The sequence below is a fragment of the Haemaphysalis longicornis genome, unplaced genomic scaffold (genome assembly GCF_048455015.1).
Source record: "Haemaphysalis longicornis isolate Haplotype H1 unplaced genomic scaffold, Haemaphysalis longicornis Haplotype H1 scaffold_12, whole genome shotgun sequence".
In the NCBI taxonomy this organism is placed as follows: Eukaryota; Metazoa; Arthropoda; class Arachnida; order Ixodida; family Ixodidae; genus Haemaphysalis; species Haemaphysalis longicornis.
In genome coordinates, this window is record NW_027526225.1 from 5058815 (window position 1) to 5076968 (window position 18154).

The following is an 18154-nucleotide window of genomic DNA, read 5'->3' on the forward strand; positions in this document are numbered from 1 at the left end:
GGTGGCGTTATCAGATGTGTTAAGAGCTGTAAAAATATGCATAGACGTCGCTAAACCCAAGGGATGGTAGCAGTTCAATGACATCTTGTGCAGAACACCCACCCGTCTAATTCATGAAGGGCCAGTATTCCTGATCCTTATTCTTGGGCTACTTACTCCCGAAATGTTTGGTCCGCCTCTCTGCTGGTCCCTCGGTTCATCCACCCGGCCAAAAGTTAAAGGTACAGTTGAACCTCATTATAACGAACACTGATGATAGCCCATTATCAGCTATAGTGAACTAAATAGGAAGTTTGGTTGGCCACGCTTTGTTTCAGTTACACTTATTCGGCTTATAACAAACTGAAACCATTAGAGCTGCGCACGATATCGGCTCTAACAAAAAAATATGTGAGGAAGGCTGATAGGCTACTTAGAAAAACTCCTGCCGTCCAAAACTGCGGAAGTAGAAAAGGCCCCTTCATGCGTGGACAACGTGGAAAACTTCATCCTGCTTGGTGCTGTGAAATGCCACCTGACGGAGATCACATCCTACTACAGATAAATAAGAACGCAGGCTTGTTTTGTCGAACACACATTGTTGTGTTGTAATTTCACTTTCTCGTGTTCTGGTCCATGTAGTTTTATTTATTTATTTATTTATTTATTTACATACTCTCAGGGCCATTCAGGCGTTCCAGAGAGGACAGGGTACACACTATAAAAATAATATTAATCAAGTAACAAGCAACTAATGGATGAAAATGGCAAACAATCTCAGGTTATACAACCCCATTTGAGGTTTATTATGAAATTTGCGAGCAATGTTCAACCCTTTCAGCCCTGAATATTTTCTTCCTATGGGAAAAAAATTCCTGTATGTTTTCTTTAGTATTTGGACCCTTTAAGCTTATAAACGAAAAATTGAGCTTTTGATGCAAGTAATTAGCGATTTACAAGCACAAAATCTAATTAGGTCATCAGGCAATTAAAATTTAATTGTCATAAGAAGACAGGGAAGGATTCCCTCGTTCATAGTTGATTTGAAGCCTAGCATATGGTGTTTTGTATCTAAACCATTTTTTTAAGCCGATTTTTGCTCATACTGTTACAAACGAATCTGGGATGTATAAACTAAATAATGCCCAAATACTACATCATTAAAACGAGGTTCAACAGCATTCTTGAATGAGAAGATCATATAGGCAAAGCTTTGCTAAACCACTAAACCTAGAAACACACTTCACACTCTTAACATTCATTCTTTGTTAACATACATTCATGCATACATAACTGAAACTCGCAGTGTTCTTTTTAATTTAAAGAAACATGGCTGTTTGATTTTTGCTATAGCTAATAAATAATGGCAGTTTGAAGTTTCAGGTTTATTAGGAATTTTGCAAACAACGTTTGCAAACTACATGTCCTAAATATAGGACACCAACCAGGGCTGAAAGGGGTGAACACAAAAATGCAAAAGCGCTCACACACCAGCCTAGACCTCACGGTGGCACACCAGTAGCCCAATGGTAAGGAAAGGTTCCAACAGATGGCACGCAAGAAGTGAACGCGTCTCAATTGAATTGACTTGAGCAAACTTCCACGGTGTATATCGTGGGAGGCAAGACACGACAGACGTCTCCACGGCAGGGGTGGCAGAATACCACCGTCTTTCAAAGACGTTTGCAGCGAAGTGAGTAGATACGCGGCCAATTTTTATACTTGTGTGGTCAGCGTGTTGTAGCGGCTCGCTCTTGCGCGACGCTAGAGGAATAACGGGTTGCTGTCTGCTTATTTCATTTTGCAAGGCCTGTTGTGTGTTACGTGGCTATTCGCTTTGCGTATCATCACATCAGCGCCATTACACCGTGGTAGCAAACGCACAGGCACGTCGTTCCCTACCTTGCTTGCATCTACGTGCACTCGTAATCCAAAGTGTTGCTGAGTGTTTAGAAGAACTGCTATCGTGCCAGCGCGAGGGGCAGTAGGGTTGCGTTACGAAACAGTCTAGTTTATCATTCATCGTATGACAGTCCACACCTGTTTTACGTTAGCCTCACTTCGCTTGTTCTCGTGGTGTTACCGTAACACTACTTGTTCAATATAGGGCATTATTTAAGACCCTCGTTACCCAGACACGAGTTGGGCATTTTTCTGCGTGTGTCTGCGAGGCTAATTCAGTGCTGTAAACCACGGGTCGGCAACGGATGTGGTAGTATTATGCGGCCCCAAGCACGTCATCAAAACCCCCACCCCCCCCCTGTCACTTCGTACCTGAAGGCTGACATGCCAGTTTTGACCTAGGGTTAGACGGGAGACGAGAACGGAGGATTGTTTGCTTCCAGTTGGCATTGTCGCCCATCTTCGCACTTAGCCAGGTTATTGTCAATTACTGCCAAATATTATTGTCAATTCGCTCAATTTTTTCTCTTTGGCTGCAATGCCCTCCTCTGCCCCCATGCGATTTTGCCGTCCGGCCCTCTGCCGTCTCGGCTTCATTCAATGTGACCCTGTACCTTAAAAGGTTGCCGACCCCTGCTGTAAACAATCCATGCCACAAGCACTTAGTGAAACTGTAGCGCTTGTTTTTTTTTATATATATATTCGTTTGGTTTGGACCCCGGTGAAAATTGAGGGGGTCACAGGTAGTGAATTAGTGCACATGGCTGCCTGGGTATGTCTCACGTCCGACTATGGCTTTCTCGGACCCACCCCACAGGACTACAAACTACCTCACCAAGCAAAGATCCTCAGTCGTCAGCGTGTTCAGGAATCCCCTCTACGGAATTCTTCAGAGCCCTAAAACGACTCCCTAGAAAAGGAGAAGTTATGGCAAGAAGGTCGGTGAAAACTCTGCTGGATCAAGAGCCAGCTTGGCAGAGTATCCCAGCTGGAAACCGACACAGCTCGTCTAAAATACGAGCCCATTCCATTCTTGGCAAAAGGCGGCTAATTCCATTCCCAATCCATTCCTTCAAGCGTGGTCGCCATTGCAGTCCCATTCAATTCCGGGGTCGTGAAAAGGTGGAATGAATCGGGAGTCATTCAGATTCTGGAGTGGTAACTCTGCAACACTGGCAGCCTCTTCCTTTAACCAGGATTTTTCAGGAATACTGGTTAAAGGACGAGGGCTTGGGACAGCGGATTTGTTGTTGAAGGAGCCTAAACAAAACGGGCTCTACAAGCAGTTGCTCACTTCTGTTTTCTGCATTCTTTGTCCCCCAGGGAGCTTCGTGAGAAGACGACCCTGGAGGCCACCACCCTGGAGAACCGGGACCTTGGGGCACAGCGAGGTGAGTTGTGTTGGGGCAGACTGCGCTTCAAATTCACACTGGGTGTACACTGGTGTACACTGGGTGTACACTGGCATGGCTTTCACACAGTGTGCTTGCACGAGGCTGCCCCATTCAGCTAGAAGGTAGCAGAGGCTCGCGAGGACCTTTTGACAGCAGTGACAGTTGTGACAGCAGTGACGTGCTGTTCGCATTGTTGACGTTTCGAGCCACCTGACACGAATTTTATTTTGTCCCCAAAGTGAGGCGGGGCAGTTCGGCCCATTGTAAGACTGCATACCAAGGGGATTGAAAAAGGCAGCCGACCCTGTGGTTTGCAAGAAATTGGAACGTAAGGGGGAAGTGCTTGAACATGCATCGGGGGCATGCGTTGTTGAACCTGGGCACTAATGTTCACTGATGTACCCGGCAAGCTGACTTGCCTCTCCTCCTTGTTGGATGGACTAGTTTCTTGCCGATGCTAAGGTTGACACTTTGTACCTGTTGTGTTGTTTTGTGGACTGGCTGTTGTGACTGCGTTAGAACACACGCAGGCAGAAACTGGGAAAGGTGTTGCCAGCCTCTCATCTTCGTCTCTTGGTGCCCCGTGAGCCACATGTGAAGAATAAATCTAAGCTCAACTTCCTTTGCTTGTGGAGGCTTGCCTTCATGAGCTGCTGGCAAACTGCGCATGCTCTGTTGTGTGTCAGGACAAAAGGGTAGCATTCTGGGCACATATGTAATCCGTCAGTTGAGTGCGATTGCGCAATAAGAAACGCAGGTGGGAGAAATACGGAAATTCGCGGTGCATACGGAGGTTTGCATTGTGCCTGTCCGTAATTCAGTTCCATGTTTATAATTACGCACTTGTACTCGCGTCGAGACTAAAGATTTTGGCATGTTGCATTGTCCTTGGCTACGTGAATACGTAGATATCCTCAAGCCCGGTGTGGTTGTGCATCCTCCGTGCAGCGGGGCGGCGTGCGCGGCTGACGAGCCAGCTGCCGACGGGCGGGGAGAGCTCGGCGCTGCTGCAGCTGGTGAAGGCGGAGAAGGCGGCGCAGGCGCGCGAGGAGCGGCTCAAGCTGCGCGAGGAGCGGCGCGTCGAGAAGGAGGTGGCCCAGCAGGCCGCCATCGACTGGGAGCAGGCCACCTTCGGCCCGGGCCTGGCACGCCTCGCCACCCGCTGGGAGGTCAGGGGCTCTCTGTTGTTGTTTCGGGCAGGGGTGTTCCCTTCGTGCCAGCAAGGTTCCGCACCCTTGTGGTGGTTACAAGCCCAGCATTTCCTGTGGGCTCCCAGCGCCACCTACTTGTTCGCTTGAGACACTCCTTTTATTCTTTTTTGCAACTGCTAAAGAAAGAAGAAAGCTTAGGGGTGGAATTGTAGGTTTTGGAACAAACACTTAATGTTCGAACCCCAGCAATGCAAATATATTGTTACACTACCAAACTCATTAAATGTTGGGCATGTGCATGTTATGCATATTTTTTCCCCGAGACCTGTTTTTTTTTTTTTTTTTTTGTAAAATGGTCTCATAGCTCAATTCTGTGCATTTTCTTTTTCATAAATAACAGCAGTTTGTTATCTTCTAGGTAAGTTTAGAGGTGGGGTGTGGCACATTAGCTTGCTTTGTTAACGTTCTGCATCGCTCTGGAAGTACCAGGTTCGCACCTATTTTGGAATGGAATATCGCTTCAGGCTATCCTTGTCAGATGGTGGCCAGGAGCCTGTGAGCCCTAATGGCATATTCGGCGAGTTGGACAGGGCTACATTGAGTGTGCTGGTCAGTGCTGAGCAACGTGACTTGCCTGCCATTAATGGCTTTAGAGTCCTTATCACTATTGTCTGTGATGTGTGTTGGGGTTTCTGGAGATGGGCCCATATGATAGACTGCAGGTTAGCTTGTTCCGAGCACCGGCCACGTTGTTCTGTGTTAAGGTCATAGGGTTGAATCATTTTTATGTAGAAACACACGCAGATAAGTGTAAACATATTGTTCGAAGTGTTTGCTCCAGTAGGTTCTTGTTCTCAGGCAGCAACTGTGGTGGGTGCCTTGCTTTTGAAACCTGTGCAGCGATCAGCTGCAGCGCCAGACGAGATGACATATTAGTCAAATGTGGGGCTCCATTTATCCTTCTTAAAGGACAACTGCAGTGAAAATTTTCACCTCTTGAAAACGTTATTTGCGTCGTATACAGTCTACGACCAATTATTTGGGCCCTTAAGAAACCACAAACATGCCCGAAAAATGAGGCAGTCCGAAAAAGCAAATGTTGCCCCCATAAGCTCAATGTCCTGATGCCGGGAAAAAATCAGAATAATCAAGCATGTCCAAAAAATCAGGTGTCCAAATTATCAATCATCAACTGTATATAGTCGGACTAGAAATACTGCTGGATACAAAATGTGATGGCTAAAATATGCGCATGCACGCTACAAGCGACCAGCAGATCTCGGCCACATAGAAGCTGAAATTTGAGAAACATGCTTCCAACTGATTGGCGAGGCATCTTTTGAGGCTCGTTCAGCTGCCCGTTCAAAGTAAATTTGGCTGAAGTGAAACTTTGCTGCAGCTGGCCTTTGAAGTGGCAAGTTTTTGCCGTGCAATGACAGAGTTGTGTCGAGGGGCTTAAGTCGGCTGTTCCACTCTTTGGTTGAGAAAAAGTACGAGAAGTGAGAGACTACAAACCCTGTTCGTCTGTGCGGGCTGCAGGTTCCCCAGGTGTGCCAGTTCCTGCGGCTGTCCCAGGAGCCCCTGCAGCTGCCCGAGACGTCGGTGTCGGAGCTGGAGCGCTCGTTGCTCATGCCCGAGAAGAGCTCCCTGCTCGCCCTGCTCATGACCTGCTTGCTGGTCGCGCCCCAGCAGAGGCCCAAGTGAGTAGTGTGCTGCACCGAGGGAGGAGGAGGAGAGCCGGCCCAGAAGGGAAGCGTGGGCCAGCTGAGTGACACGAGGACGATGGGAGTGACACTTGAGGACATGAAACAAGCATTTTGGATCAGCGAGCAAACTTTGATGGAAGGCTAACGTGGAGACCTGACTACCAGTAAATGGCCACCAAGCGATGGGAGTAGAAGTAGAGGTAGACCGTTAACTCAAAAGGAATAGAATCGGATTGTCGGAGGAGACAAACAGTGAACCAGGGCACTGGAGAACATGGGGCAGCCCTTTGTTGTGCATTGGACGCAAGCGGGATGACGATGATGATGATGCCAGTGGCTGAGTCATGGGGTCCGTTTGATTTGCAGGCACCACGTGAACCAGTTCGCTCTCTGCCGGGGGGGTACAGAAGCAGACGAAAAAGCGCAGGTCTCGTTCCGCCGATTATGCGGGATGGCGGAACCCTCTTTGCACCGCTGTGAGCTGGTTCAAAAGGTGCAGGGTGAATAGACCCTTTGCAAAAAGACGGACAACACTGAAAATTCAGCGATGGTAACACTGGTGGTGAACGCGACGACGCCATTAAAAAGGAAGCAGGTCGTAGCAACGCCGTTGCAGTTGCACGTTTTCGCCCACGGCTTCACGAGTCTGTTGCCCCACGACGCGTATGCAATTATGTGGACGGTGGACGGTAGCTACCGTATAAACCGGAATATAGGTCGAGTTTTTTTCCAAAAAAATCCGCACAAAAGTCACCCCTCGTCTTATATAGCGATCATTGCCAGAATGTAAATCGTTGTCTGGCAACAATGTGCAAGCGTAGTCCGTCGCCAATCGCCATCGCCATTCGTGTCGGTCTGCTCTCTCGCTCTATCAGGCCTTTATTTGATTTCACTTTTCTCTCGTTTTTCGTCTTTTACTCGTCTATTACGCGTGCGTGCGTACATTTCTGTACGTCTCTGTTCCGAGATGAGTGGCGGCACTCGACGCCAGTTCACCGCGGCGTTTATGCTGACGGTGATTGAGTCACCGAGCAGAATGGGAATATGGCGGCGTAACGCCAGTTAGGCGTTTCAGAGAAAAGTGTGCTGTACTGGCGGAGCCAGAAAGCTAAGCTGTGCGCGTGCAACCCCCGAAATCGATCGTTCTGTGGACGTCAAGCGGTGCACCCCGAGTTGGAGAACAAAGTGGGGGACTTCGTCCGGGAACTTCGCTCACGATCGCTCCAGAGGCCATGCGCAGACCGGCTCCGCGAACTGTACAATGAGTGGATAGCCGGCGACAACAAAAAGACCTATACGGGCCGGTTGCGACCGTGTCAAGCTGGGTGTCCTTCTCTGGGCAGTCGCTGCCCGACGACATGGTTACACGAGCGTTCAGAAAGTGCTCCATCAGCAACGCGCCTGATGGCATGGAAGATGACAGTGCGAAGCAGTCATCCTCGGACGACTCTGATAGCTCGGACGAGTGACTTCGGCAGGCATAGTCAGTGGCAGTGACGAACGGGCGTCAAAAATAAATATAGACATTGTGAGTGCGCTTCTATGCCAAATTATTTTTTTTTTGTCAACTTTTCCCACCTCAAGGTAGGGGGTCGACCTATAATCCGGTTTATACGGTACTCCATAGAAACTCTGTGCTCGCAGCCTTTTCGCTTCCTTTCTAATGGCGGCGCAGCGGGTGCACAGTGTTGCCAGAGTGGCTTGCTGCTTTTCCGCCAACGATTTGGCCATTTTGCGAAGGGTCTATTAAACAGACCCATATCATTTGCTGCTCGTCTTCCAACTGTAGATTCTTTTTGTTCACATGGATGAAAGGGCTGTTAGGCTGCGGGATACGTGCTCCACAATCAGTTCTAGTGTGTGTGGTTCGGGGCATTGTTCAAGTGTGCATTTTCAACGAGCCCTCGTGTGCAGGCTATTGTCAACTTGCTATTGTACGCGCGCGCTAATGTCGAGCACCAACTTTTCTTCGCAGGAGCCTGCTGCAGCACCCGATGCCGTACCGGGTGTGGAACGACCGGCTCCGGAACCGGCTCCAGAACTGGTACCGGACTTTCCTGGGGAGCCAGCACAGCTTCCTCAAGGTGAGGAGCCGCTCCTCCTCGTGGTTCGCAGGCTTTACCATCCATCGGCTGAACTTTTGGGGTCGTCTTTTCTTGGACTTGGTGGCTGTCATGTATCGAGTAGGAGACGTGGACCGCTTGCTGGTGGCTTCGCTTTGGTTACCTCGCTAGGGAGTATTGCTTCCCTCACCCGCGAGAACTGACCGGCACTTGGCGTGTTGTGTGCAGGTCTTTGAAGCTCATGGCCTGGAGGAACAGTTCTTTGCCGTCATGGGTGAGTGGGCCCGCCTGCCTTTTCTCTTCACCCATGTAAACGTCGCACAAGCAACTTGGTGTAGTGCGTGCGTTGCAATGTTGCTGTTTAGTAGTAGTTGCATTTTTCAAATTGTGTAAAGCTGGCTTCAAAAGGCAGCAGGTTATTGCGCATGTACTTGTCCGGTTCTTCTGGATGTCTGACCTCTCGGTGCTGAAGAATCATTTATGTGCATTGCAACTGGGCAAAACAAATCCGAAGCAGCTACCGGCTATGTGGCTGGCTATGATTGGCTACAAGTATGCTTTTCCATCCTAACCTCGATACATTTCAGGAAGCATAGCTGCTGCTTTTTCTACAGGAGGACTTGGTGCGCAGTGAAGAGCACAAAATGATGCACATAAAACGAGTAAAAAACCACACTTATACTGTGAAAGCCTGTTAATCCGAACCGCAAGGGGACGCCATCTCAGTTCAAATTAATAAAAGTTCGAACTAAGGAAAGTTGACAATAGCAACGCTGCACTGCAATAGGGAGGAAGTAGGGCATGCCGACACTTTCATTATTGAAAAGTTGCGTGATTGCAGTCGGCCTTTTGCCCTTCAAGACGACAGCCAGCATGCGTCCACATTGACGTAGTCCACAAAGAATACGTCTTCCAAGACGTCCGCCATTGGGGTTTTAGTTAATCGGGTAAAAAACTGCCACTGTTTTTTTTTACTGGATTTTACCTTGTCTCTCTGTGTTTTTCTACGTTCTATAGGGGGCAGTGCCCCAAGGGAAGGCTGCGGGTGCGCTTCTATGGCCATTTGTCATTCGGAATTATCTGTGGCGGAACTTACTCGCATTTGAATTAACAGGCTTTTCTACACATAGGCTTTTAGGGAGGCTTGGCTGGGCCATATTCTGCAGTATAAAATATGAAGTTAAACTTAACGGGCTTTCACTGTATTAGTAGGGGCTGCAAGGTTAATCCTGCAAGATAGTTTTAGATGGAATTCAGGATGGGCTCTAACCCGAAAGTGTTAACTTCGCTAGGTTGGCGAAAGCATGCACCCAGCTGCTGTATGGTGTCTGCAAAAGCAAAAATTGCTCAATGCGCAATGAAAGGCAGGCGATTTAATCGCTCTTCTACCCCCACGCTACCCGGTATACATGGCATTTGAGGCACTTCAAATATGCGTGAAAAGATGCTTAAAGGAGAAATAAAGCGTAAGGAAAAGAGGCGCACACAGAAGCTTCCTAGTGCATGCGCAATAAAATGCGAAGAAAAGACGTGTGGCTGCCGTTTCAACCTGAGGTGTAGAAACGTGGTACTGCGCACTTGGTTGGGCACAGTGCCATTGTTGCGGGCGATTCACTAGATGGCACAAGCTAGCCTAAAGTGCGTAGATTGTGGCTGTGGTGCAGAATTGCATCGTATGATAGGAGTGGCGCCTCTCTATGGGGTCCTCAGCATCCTAAGTTCGATCACTTTGTAGTTCTCAGCTCGTAAAAATATTTAACGGGAGGCCTAGCTCAAAGAAGACGAGGGCGGTGGCAGATGAGACAGGTGCTCCTCTGCCTGTCTCATCTAAGTATGTACCAACTAGCCCTACAATGCATTTTATTGTCGTAAAAATATGTTCGGGGATCCTCTGCAACTTTATTGTCTGAGTTGCTTATATGGGTAAGCTGGCTCTGGCAAGGGTTAAATCTCTGAAACACGCGCACGCCGATGGTATTGTGCAAGTGGGAGTGCATTGGTGCAAGTTAGTAACGATGGACTTGGTGCGCAGGGGATACGGACCCGATGGAGACGAAGGATTTCCACGAGCTCGACCTGGAGCAGCGCCTGTGGCTGCTCAAGGGCCTCTGTGACCACAAGCTGGTGAGTGCAAGTGGGAACCAGAATGGGACCGAAGGGGTCCACTGACGCCATCCTTGCCATTGCGGGAATGATAAGAGGAGTGCGCATTTACACAAGCTTTGTATACAATTGGCTTGGCCTGTGATGTTTCAGTGGGTGTTAACCATGTAAAGTGGGACAAGAATGTAGAGGAATGTATTTGTTTAAGTGGGTAGAAAACAAACACTGTAGCAAGAAGAGAGTGAAATAATGCGCTTTTCCCGGGGGAGTACATGAGCACGCTTAATCTGGGATTCAACTGCGATTCTGATGGACTCAGCCAACCATTGCGAGGACATTGAATATTCGCAGTACCCCAGAAGAATACATTTTGATCATTTCACCATTATTTTGAAATCATTAGTTATCCGAACAGTTCTTAAAAGTTTGATGGATACGCACAAGCATCTGAACCAATGCACACTTCCCAGTGTCGGCGTGATGGTCAGAATGACCGCGGCACGGATAATCGGGGGCGTGTAAAGAAAGCATGGGGTTGTATTGGTAATGTGATCCCCACAAGATGGTCAAATTCTTGAGGCCCTTATTGGAGGGGCACAGAAGAGGGTTAGGTGACAGTGTAAGAGGTAAGGCATTGTCTTATAACAGAGAAAGGAGAAAAAAATAGGCCCCCTTTAGTTCGCGTGTTTCGTTTACACGCTCGTGATAACCGCAACCGTCCTTGCTTGACGCGCGTGAGGAGATAGCGAGCCCCTCCTCCTCCCGCCATTTCCCCTTGCCTTGTGATGTAAGTTGTTTCTACTATAACGTTGTGCAAATAAGCAACCACCCTTTTCCTTTTCGAACATCTGGAGGCAGTGAGCCGGGATGCCGAAGGTTTCCCCTACCTGTACGGTGTGCTGATAAGCAACCACCTACAGAGACCACAGGCCACCAGCGGCGCCACAAGATCGCCAACCTCGTGGATCGAAATTTGACTCGCCGAGCCAGCACTTATCAGAAAGCGAGCCTGAGCGCATGCATCCTCTAGTCACGTCTACCATGAAATCACACAGCAGTGTAGGCCCTCCCGTAGAACGTATCCTTCCCTCCGCACATAAATCGCTACCGAGGGTCCAGGAAAGGTTATGCCACGCCCTGCAGGTTAACACCTTCCCACATCCCTCCAGACTTCACCTCTGTGTCTGCACACAATTTTCTCCGCCTTGCCCGCTTCTGTGGAGAGCCTGGGACCCTTAGACACATAGTGGGCGGCTGCGACAAGTCCACCCAACCTCCACCTTGTGGGCATACTGGGTCTGGCTACGGGACAACAAACGACCCCGACTAGCCTCGTTAGAGACGTTGAGCGACGATGTCAGCTCGACGCCCGGAAATGACCCATCCAAAATGCCCCAGAGAGGTACGCGGCGTCCACAAGGGAGACGCCGCGACGGGTTCGACTCACCGACACAGGCGACGACAGGCTCCAAAGGGCCAGGACGAACCATGGGGTTTATTGGCCGAGTCGTACAGTGCATAATAACGCCAAGACCGGGTTAAGAACTACACTGTACCGACACGCGTCCTACGGCGTCGCCCAAACAGGCGACCATGGCCGAGGTTGCACGCGGGCCGCTCGCAAGGTGACCAGAGGCCTACCCTGCGCGTCCGATCAGGGCCAAACGGCGCCCGACCGGCCGGCGCGGCGGGGAGGAGACGAGCCAGCCGGGGACAAGGAGCGCCCCGGTATCCGACTCCCATCTCCTCCATTCCCCCATCTCCCCTATCCATGGGGCTAGAGCCGGAGGAAGAGCCAAGAGCAAGAGAGAGACCCGCGAAACGTCCGCGTCGCAGTTTTAAGGCGCTGAGGAGAGGAGGCAGGTTCCCGGGCGAGGAGGAGCGACAGCGGCGGCGTGACAGTCGGTGCCCGCCGGCGCGTCGGCCCGCGAGGTTGACGTCACGAGCGCGGGAAAGCGCGCTCGTTCGAACATCGCGCTCGCGGGAGGAGGAAAGGGGATCAAGCGGATCCCCACATCCCCCCCCTCCTCAAGACCCGAGCCCGATCTGAAGGACCGGCTCGACGACTGCAGGCACAGCACATACCCTACGGGCTTACAACGGGTCCCCAGCCCAAGAAGTCCGCGAATGTCCGCACGTTCGAGTCCACGCCGACACACACGCCCACACTTCGAAGACACGCCGTTCCAAAGTTCGACACGACGCCCGAGTGGTCGGCACGAGCAGGGGCCGTCTAGATGACTCGCCAGGACACTAGGGAGCCAGGCCCAAGACCGCCAGACCGCGGGGCAGGTTCACGCCGGACGCTCGAGCAACATGCTCGAGGGTTGAAGCTGCCAGGCGTAGTTCGACCAGCTGCAGCAGGAGAGGGCCACCGGAGGTGGAAGGTAGCCGCAGCTGCAGGGTGCCGTACCGGCTGAAGGTCCCGAAGAAGCGCCCGGGGTGCGCTCCGAGGAGGCGCCAGGGAGCGGCCGCAGGGAGCGACGCCGCGCGAGGCATCGTGAGGGAGTGCCCCGAGAAAGCGCCGGAGCGCCCGAGTTGCTTGGGTGTGCCATGGCCCTGGCTAGTGGCGACGTTGAAGCCGCTGGTCGATGCAGGACGGCGTGTGGCAAGGGCGATGTGTGGTGCGGCAACCGAAGACTGAAGAAAACCGGGCTGGGGACCGAGGCAAGGTACAGTGCTGCAAAAAGGGAGACGAAAGGCGAAACCCAAAACTACCTGCCGGGAACAGCGATAGGGGCGTGCAAAGGCTCGGGCCGAAAAAGTGGCCGTAACGCCGGTGCCGCGAGAAACTGGGGAGAGCTAAGGTAGCCGGCATTCCCCGTTTCGCTTCGTCGGCGGCCATCCTCCCCCCCCTTCCAAAGCGTCGCTATCGGCGACGAAGGCATGGAGGGAAGAATACTGGAACGAAGGGCGTGAGGCCCGCGTCATTCCCTAGGCCGCCGATTGAGTGGCGTGCCCTTCTCCCGCGGTGTCTCTCCGACATCCGCCATGAGAGAGTGTCTACCTGCCGTGTCACGTGGGCTTATTGGGCCAATTCGTGGGCCCGTCGCCTGACGTGACGCGCTTCCGCCCGCCACGGAGAAGAGGGGGCATACTCGCTGCCCAGCCGGGCGTCGCGAAGAAACCTCTCCGTGGCTGCGGCGTTGGCGCTCAATAGGGTTGGACATGGGGCGGAAACGTCGCCCCGCGCCAACGCTGCGCTCGGACGTGAGGACGCATGATCAGGCCCGCGGAAAAAGCCAAACGGGTGAATATCGCGGTCCTTCGTCCTCATCGCGCATGCCTAGTGCTTCCGCAGGACGAAAATGTCGCCGATCCGCGAAGCAAACAGCGGCAGCCCGAAAGGAACCGACGAGTACGGCTACCGGGGTGGAGTCCCCAAGTGTACGCCGCATTTTGCCGTGGTTGCGCCTCTCGATTGGGTGCATGAAGTGGGATAACTTGCGTGATCCGGACTTCGCGCTGTGGCATGCGCGGCACGAGCGAGGAGAGAAAAGCCTCCTCGCTGTGTGCGCGGCCGGACTATTTCGCAGAGTGACTCAACTTCGTAAAAGTCTTACGGTCGCTCGCTTATCCGGCCTGTCGCGAGTCGGGGAAGCCCAACGCGGCCTCCCTAGACTGCGGCAAATCGTCACCCTAGATGCGCCTCGCGGGGCATTATCGGGTGAGATTTTATCGGCAGAACTCCCATCCGCTCCTTGCAAGCACGGGTCCGAGGCAAAAAATAAAAACGCGCTTGCAGCAGCCTGGCTGCATAGCGCACGGGACCTACCGCAACACGAGCGGTCATCAGCCTCCGGCGACAGCGTCGCCCGCTCCATCTCGGAGCGCGACTCACACAGAGCCAAACGACGTACTATTTACATATTTACAAACGGACCTTACTGCTGCGTTCGGAGGAGGTTTGTTCTGCCAAAGGCGATGCCGGCGGACATGTGGTGTACCGCGGGTACGCTTTTCGTCTAGGGATTGCCAAATTCGTGGCAGTGCTCCTTTCGACGATCGCACCGACGAACACATTCGAGCACGTGGTCGCATGTTCCGTCAGGTGCGGCGCGCGTCAGGAACTCCGGGTTAGCGACGGGGGCTAATATCCGCCGCCACGTTCGCGTTTCCCTTCCTTTAGCGCAACGGCAAGAGCGAGGATAGTGGAGATCAACTCGCTACATGCTTGGCCAGGTCGTGGAGCGGCACAACTTCGTAAAGTCTTGCGGCCACTCGCCCAGCCGCCCGCGAGTCACGGAAGTATCGTACACCTTCCTCAAACTGCGGGTGCTCACCACCGTGAAACTCTCAGGGGGAATTTCCTTCGGTGGGATAAACTTCAGCGAGAGACATTGAGCATGTAGCAGATACGAATCCGAGAAATAAAAAAAAACGCGCCTGCAGCAGTACGAGCTGCAAAGCGCTCGAGGCTGACCACAATACAAGCGGTTAGTAGCCTCCGGCGACCGCGTCGCCCGCTCACACAGAGCCAGTTAAAATCATATTTACAACACGGATCGTTCTGATCACCGGGCACCTGCTCGTCTCTGCTGGATGCAATACCGGCTGACAATGGGTCTGCTCGGTATGCGATATCGCCCGGGAATTGCAACGTTTGCACGCTTAATGCATTCCCTTCGGGGCTCGCACCAACTGGCCGACGTTCAGCACGTGGCTACGGGGCCAGTCGGGTGCTAGGCGCGTTAGGAACGTTCAAGCGGCCACGGGGGCTCATGACATGCGTCCGCCACCACGTGGTGCTACCGCTCCCATTGTGCACCGTGACGTTTTCACGGGCGCAGCTTATATGGCCAGCACGCGTGGTTCGCGTATCCGCTTAAGCCAGCTGAATGCCACGTGGTCCGTCTCCACTACGAACGAACTTTTGTCGACGAAACGGTCAAACTCGTTCCGAACGTGTGGCCTGATCTCTAAGTAGTCCGTAGCACTACGCGGCGAGCGGGCCGCCGTGCTTTGGAAACACGAGATCGTAAGGCGAGCTATGCCTGGGAAACAGAGTGCTCCCCAGTGGGCCTAGCTGTGGACTCAGCGCACTGTATCTCACGCGCGCCGGGCAAGATCGACAACAAAGCGTCGTACAATGCCTGCGCGGGGATGTGCTATGCGGTCCCGGCCGTGTCGTGGGAGCAAAATGCGCTCTTTTGCGACAGGGCCTTGGCGTCCGCGCGTGCGATGATGCACTCGGTAGGACGAATGCGCGTTATCGTCGTCGGAGCAGGAGGCTCCCCGACGAGGCGCAAGGGGCTCCTTGGCGAAACGCAAACTTGGCCACAAAAGCCGTTTGTCGTCTGCACGTGGAGATACATTGGCCGCAGGCAAACGTCGTCCGAGCAAAAGGTGTTCTCGTTTCCGACGTAGCGAGCGTATGGCTCTGCTCCAGGTTCAAATCGTACGTCAAGTTCGCAGGCTCAGGATCGCCACTACGTTGAGTCGTACAGAACACAGGAGATGCTGGCGCGGGTCGGGCGATAATCGCCTCGATCCGCGGACAGCGGTGAGCGGCGGGAGCACGTTACGCCGAAGCGTCGTGCTCGAAAGCCGAACCGCTCACCTCACAGTAAATCGCACAGGGACTAAGGCCAGGGGCCTGCTCCGTCGCGCAGTGTCGATACCGTGTTGGGCGCCAATGTGGGTATAATGGGTCTGGCTACGGGATAACAAACGACCCCGGCTAGCCTCGTTAGAGACGTTGAGCGACGATGTCAGCTCGACGCCCGAAAATGACCCATCCAAAATGCCCCAGAGAGGTACGCGGCGTCCACAAGGGAGACGCCGCGACGGGTTCGACTCACCGACACAGGCGACGACAGGCTCCAAGGGGCCGGGACGAACCAAGGGGGTTTATTGGCCCAGTTGTACATTGCATAATAACGCCAAGACCGGGTTAAGAACTACACTGTACCGACACGCGTCCTACGGCGTCGCCCAAACAGGCGACCATGGCCGAGGTTGCACGCGGGCCGCTCGCATAATGGGTCTGGCTACGGGATAACAAACGACCCCGGCTAGCCTCGTTAGAGACGTTGAGCGACGATGTCAGCTCGACGCCCGGAAATGACCCATCCAAAATGCCCCAGAGAGGTACGCGGCGTCCACAAGGGAGACGCCGCGACGGGTTCGACTCACCGACACAGGCGACGACAGGCTCCAAGGGGCCGGGACGAACCAAGGGGGTTTATTGGCCCAGTTGTACATTGCATAATAACGCCAAGACCGGGTTAAGAACTACACTGTACCGACGCGCGTCCGATCAGGGCCAAACAGCGCCCGACCGGCCGGCGCGGCGGGGGGGAGACGAGCCAGCCGGGGGCATGGAGCGCCCCGGTATCCGACTCCCTTCTCCTGGACGTGGGCGGCGAGGGTGCGATACGAGCCGCGACCCCTTGCGTTCCCTATACCCTATCCTCCATCTCCTCTCTGAGTCCCTGGAGCCAGAGAGGCATCCAGAGAGCTCGCCAGAGAGCCGACCGAGACCCGAGAGCAGAGAAGCGCGAAACGGGCGCGTCCGGTTTTAAGGCGCTGCGGAGAGGAGGCAGGTTCCCGGGCGAGGAGGAGCGACAGCGGCGGCGGGACAGTCGGTGCCCGCCGGCGCGTCGGCCCGCGAGGTTGACGTCACGTGCGCGGGAAAGCGCGCTCGTTCGAACATCGCGCTCGCGGGAGGAGGAAAGGGGATCAAGCGGATCCCCACAACCTTTACATAGAGATTTGGGAGAGAGCCTTGGCCAGCTCCAACCTTGAAGATCAGCTGCACTTGATCAGAAGGGCTGTTAACGTGGCCCGAGCTCGAGGCATCCTGGAATGAGGACGCCTTTCTGAATCCCTTCTTCGATTTTGTTAAAGTTTATTCTCTCAATCTCTGTTTTGACCCGCCGCGGTGGCTCAGTGGCTAAGGTGTTGCGCTGCTAAGCACAAAGTCGTGGGTTCGATTCCCGGCCGCGGCGGTCGCTTTTCTGGTGGATGGGAAAAGCGAAAACGCCCGTGTGTACGAGATTTCGGGGCGCGTTAAAGATCCCCAGGTGGTCAAAATTAATCTGGAGCCCTCCACTACGGCACGCCTCATCGCCTGCGTTGCGTCGGCGCGTTAAACCCCACAATCAATCAATCAATCAACCAATCTGTTTTGCAGGGCCAGCATCGACGGGTGCAGGAGTGGATGGCGGAGCAGGAGGCAGACAGCCTGCGCGAAGTGTGCCTCGGCGAAGACCGCCTGGGGCGCCGGTACCTGCACTTTCCCTGCCTGGCCGAACCGAGGCTGTACCGCGCAGCGCCCCTGCCTCCTCCCCCGCCTCCACCTCCCCCCACCATCAAGGAGGAGGAGGAGGGAAAGGCCCCAACAACCAAGGCGACACGCAACAAGGTACCGCTTTCTCTATTGAAAAGCTCTCCTTTGAAAAGTGCTTGTTGGGGCCGATCCCTCTTTCGGAGTAAGGGGTACAACGTGATGACAGGTGGTGGATGTGTCCAAACGCAGGCGCACGTGCATCCTCCATAATTTAGTGCTCATAGTAGTTTAATGCAAGGAGGGCAGCCATTAATGCACCCTTACCTTCACTATACGATGCCTCACTGTCCTTCTATTCACTGTTCTATTCGCTATTCTGTTCACTTGTGTTGGGAAGGGAAATTCACTATTCTGTGGGTCATGGCAGCAACAGTGGAGATTGCTGTGACATATGATTGTAGAAAGTCTGCTTGTATTGTCCTATGATTGAAGAGAGGGCTTTTTGTGCCGTATGAGCTAAGTGCTCATTGGCTCTCCTTGCCTTCTCATCCGCTGCAGTCCAAAAAGAAAAGCCGGCCGGTTCGGAGCAGTTCGAGGAAATCGTCGCGACACCACCGGAAGGCAA

At 53.1% G+C, this 18154-nt stretch overlaps 1 protein-coding gene across 1 annotated transcript in view; it reads left to right on the forward strand.

Moving 5' to 3' along the window:
• Positions 1 to 18154, forward strand: part of LOC144162316 (uncharacterized) — a 35323-nt gene that overhangs the window by 8027 nt on the left and 9142 nt on the right. The window contains exons 2-9 of the mRNA XM_077692795.1: positions 3205 to 3272; positions 4224 to 4444; positions 5966 to 6126; positions 8108 to 8216; positions 8424 to 8469; positions 10228 to 10319; positions 17434 to 17664; positions 18088 to 18150. Coding sequence (XP_077548921.1) covers positions 3205 to 3272; positions 4224 to 4444; positions 5966 to 6126; positions 8108 to 8216; positions 8424 to 8469; positions 10228 to 10319; positions 17434 to 17664; positions 18088 to 18150 — 991 coding nt within the window. The remainder of the gene's footprint in view (positions 1 to 3204; positions 3273 to 4223; positions 4445 to 5965; positions 6127 to 8107; positions 8217 to 8423; positions 8470 to 10227; positions 10320 to 17433; positions 17665 to 18087; positions 18151 to 18154) is intronic.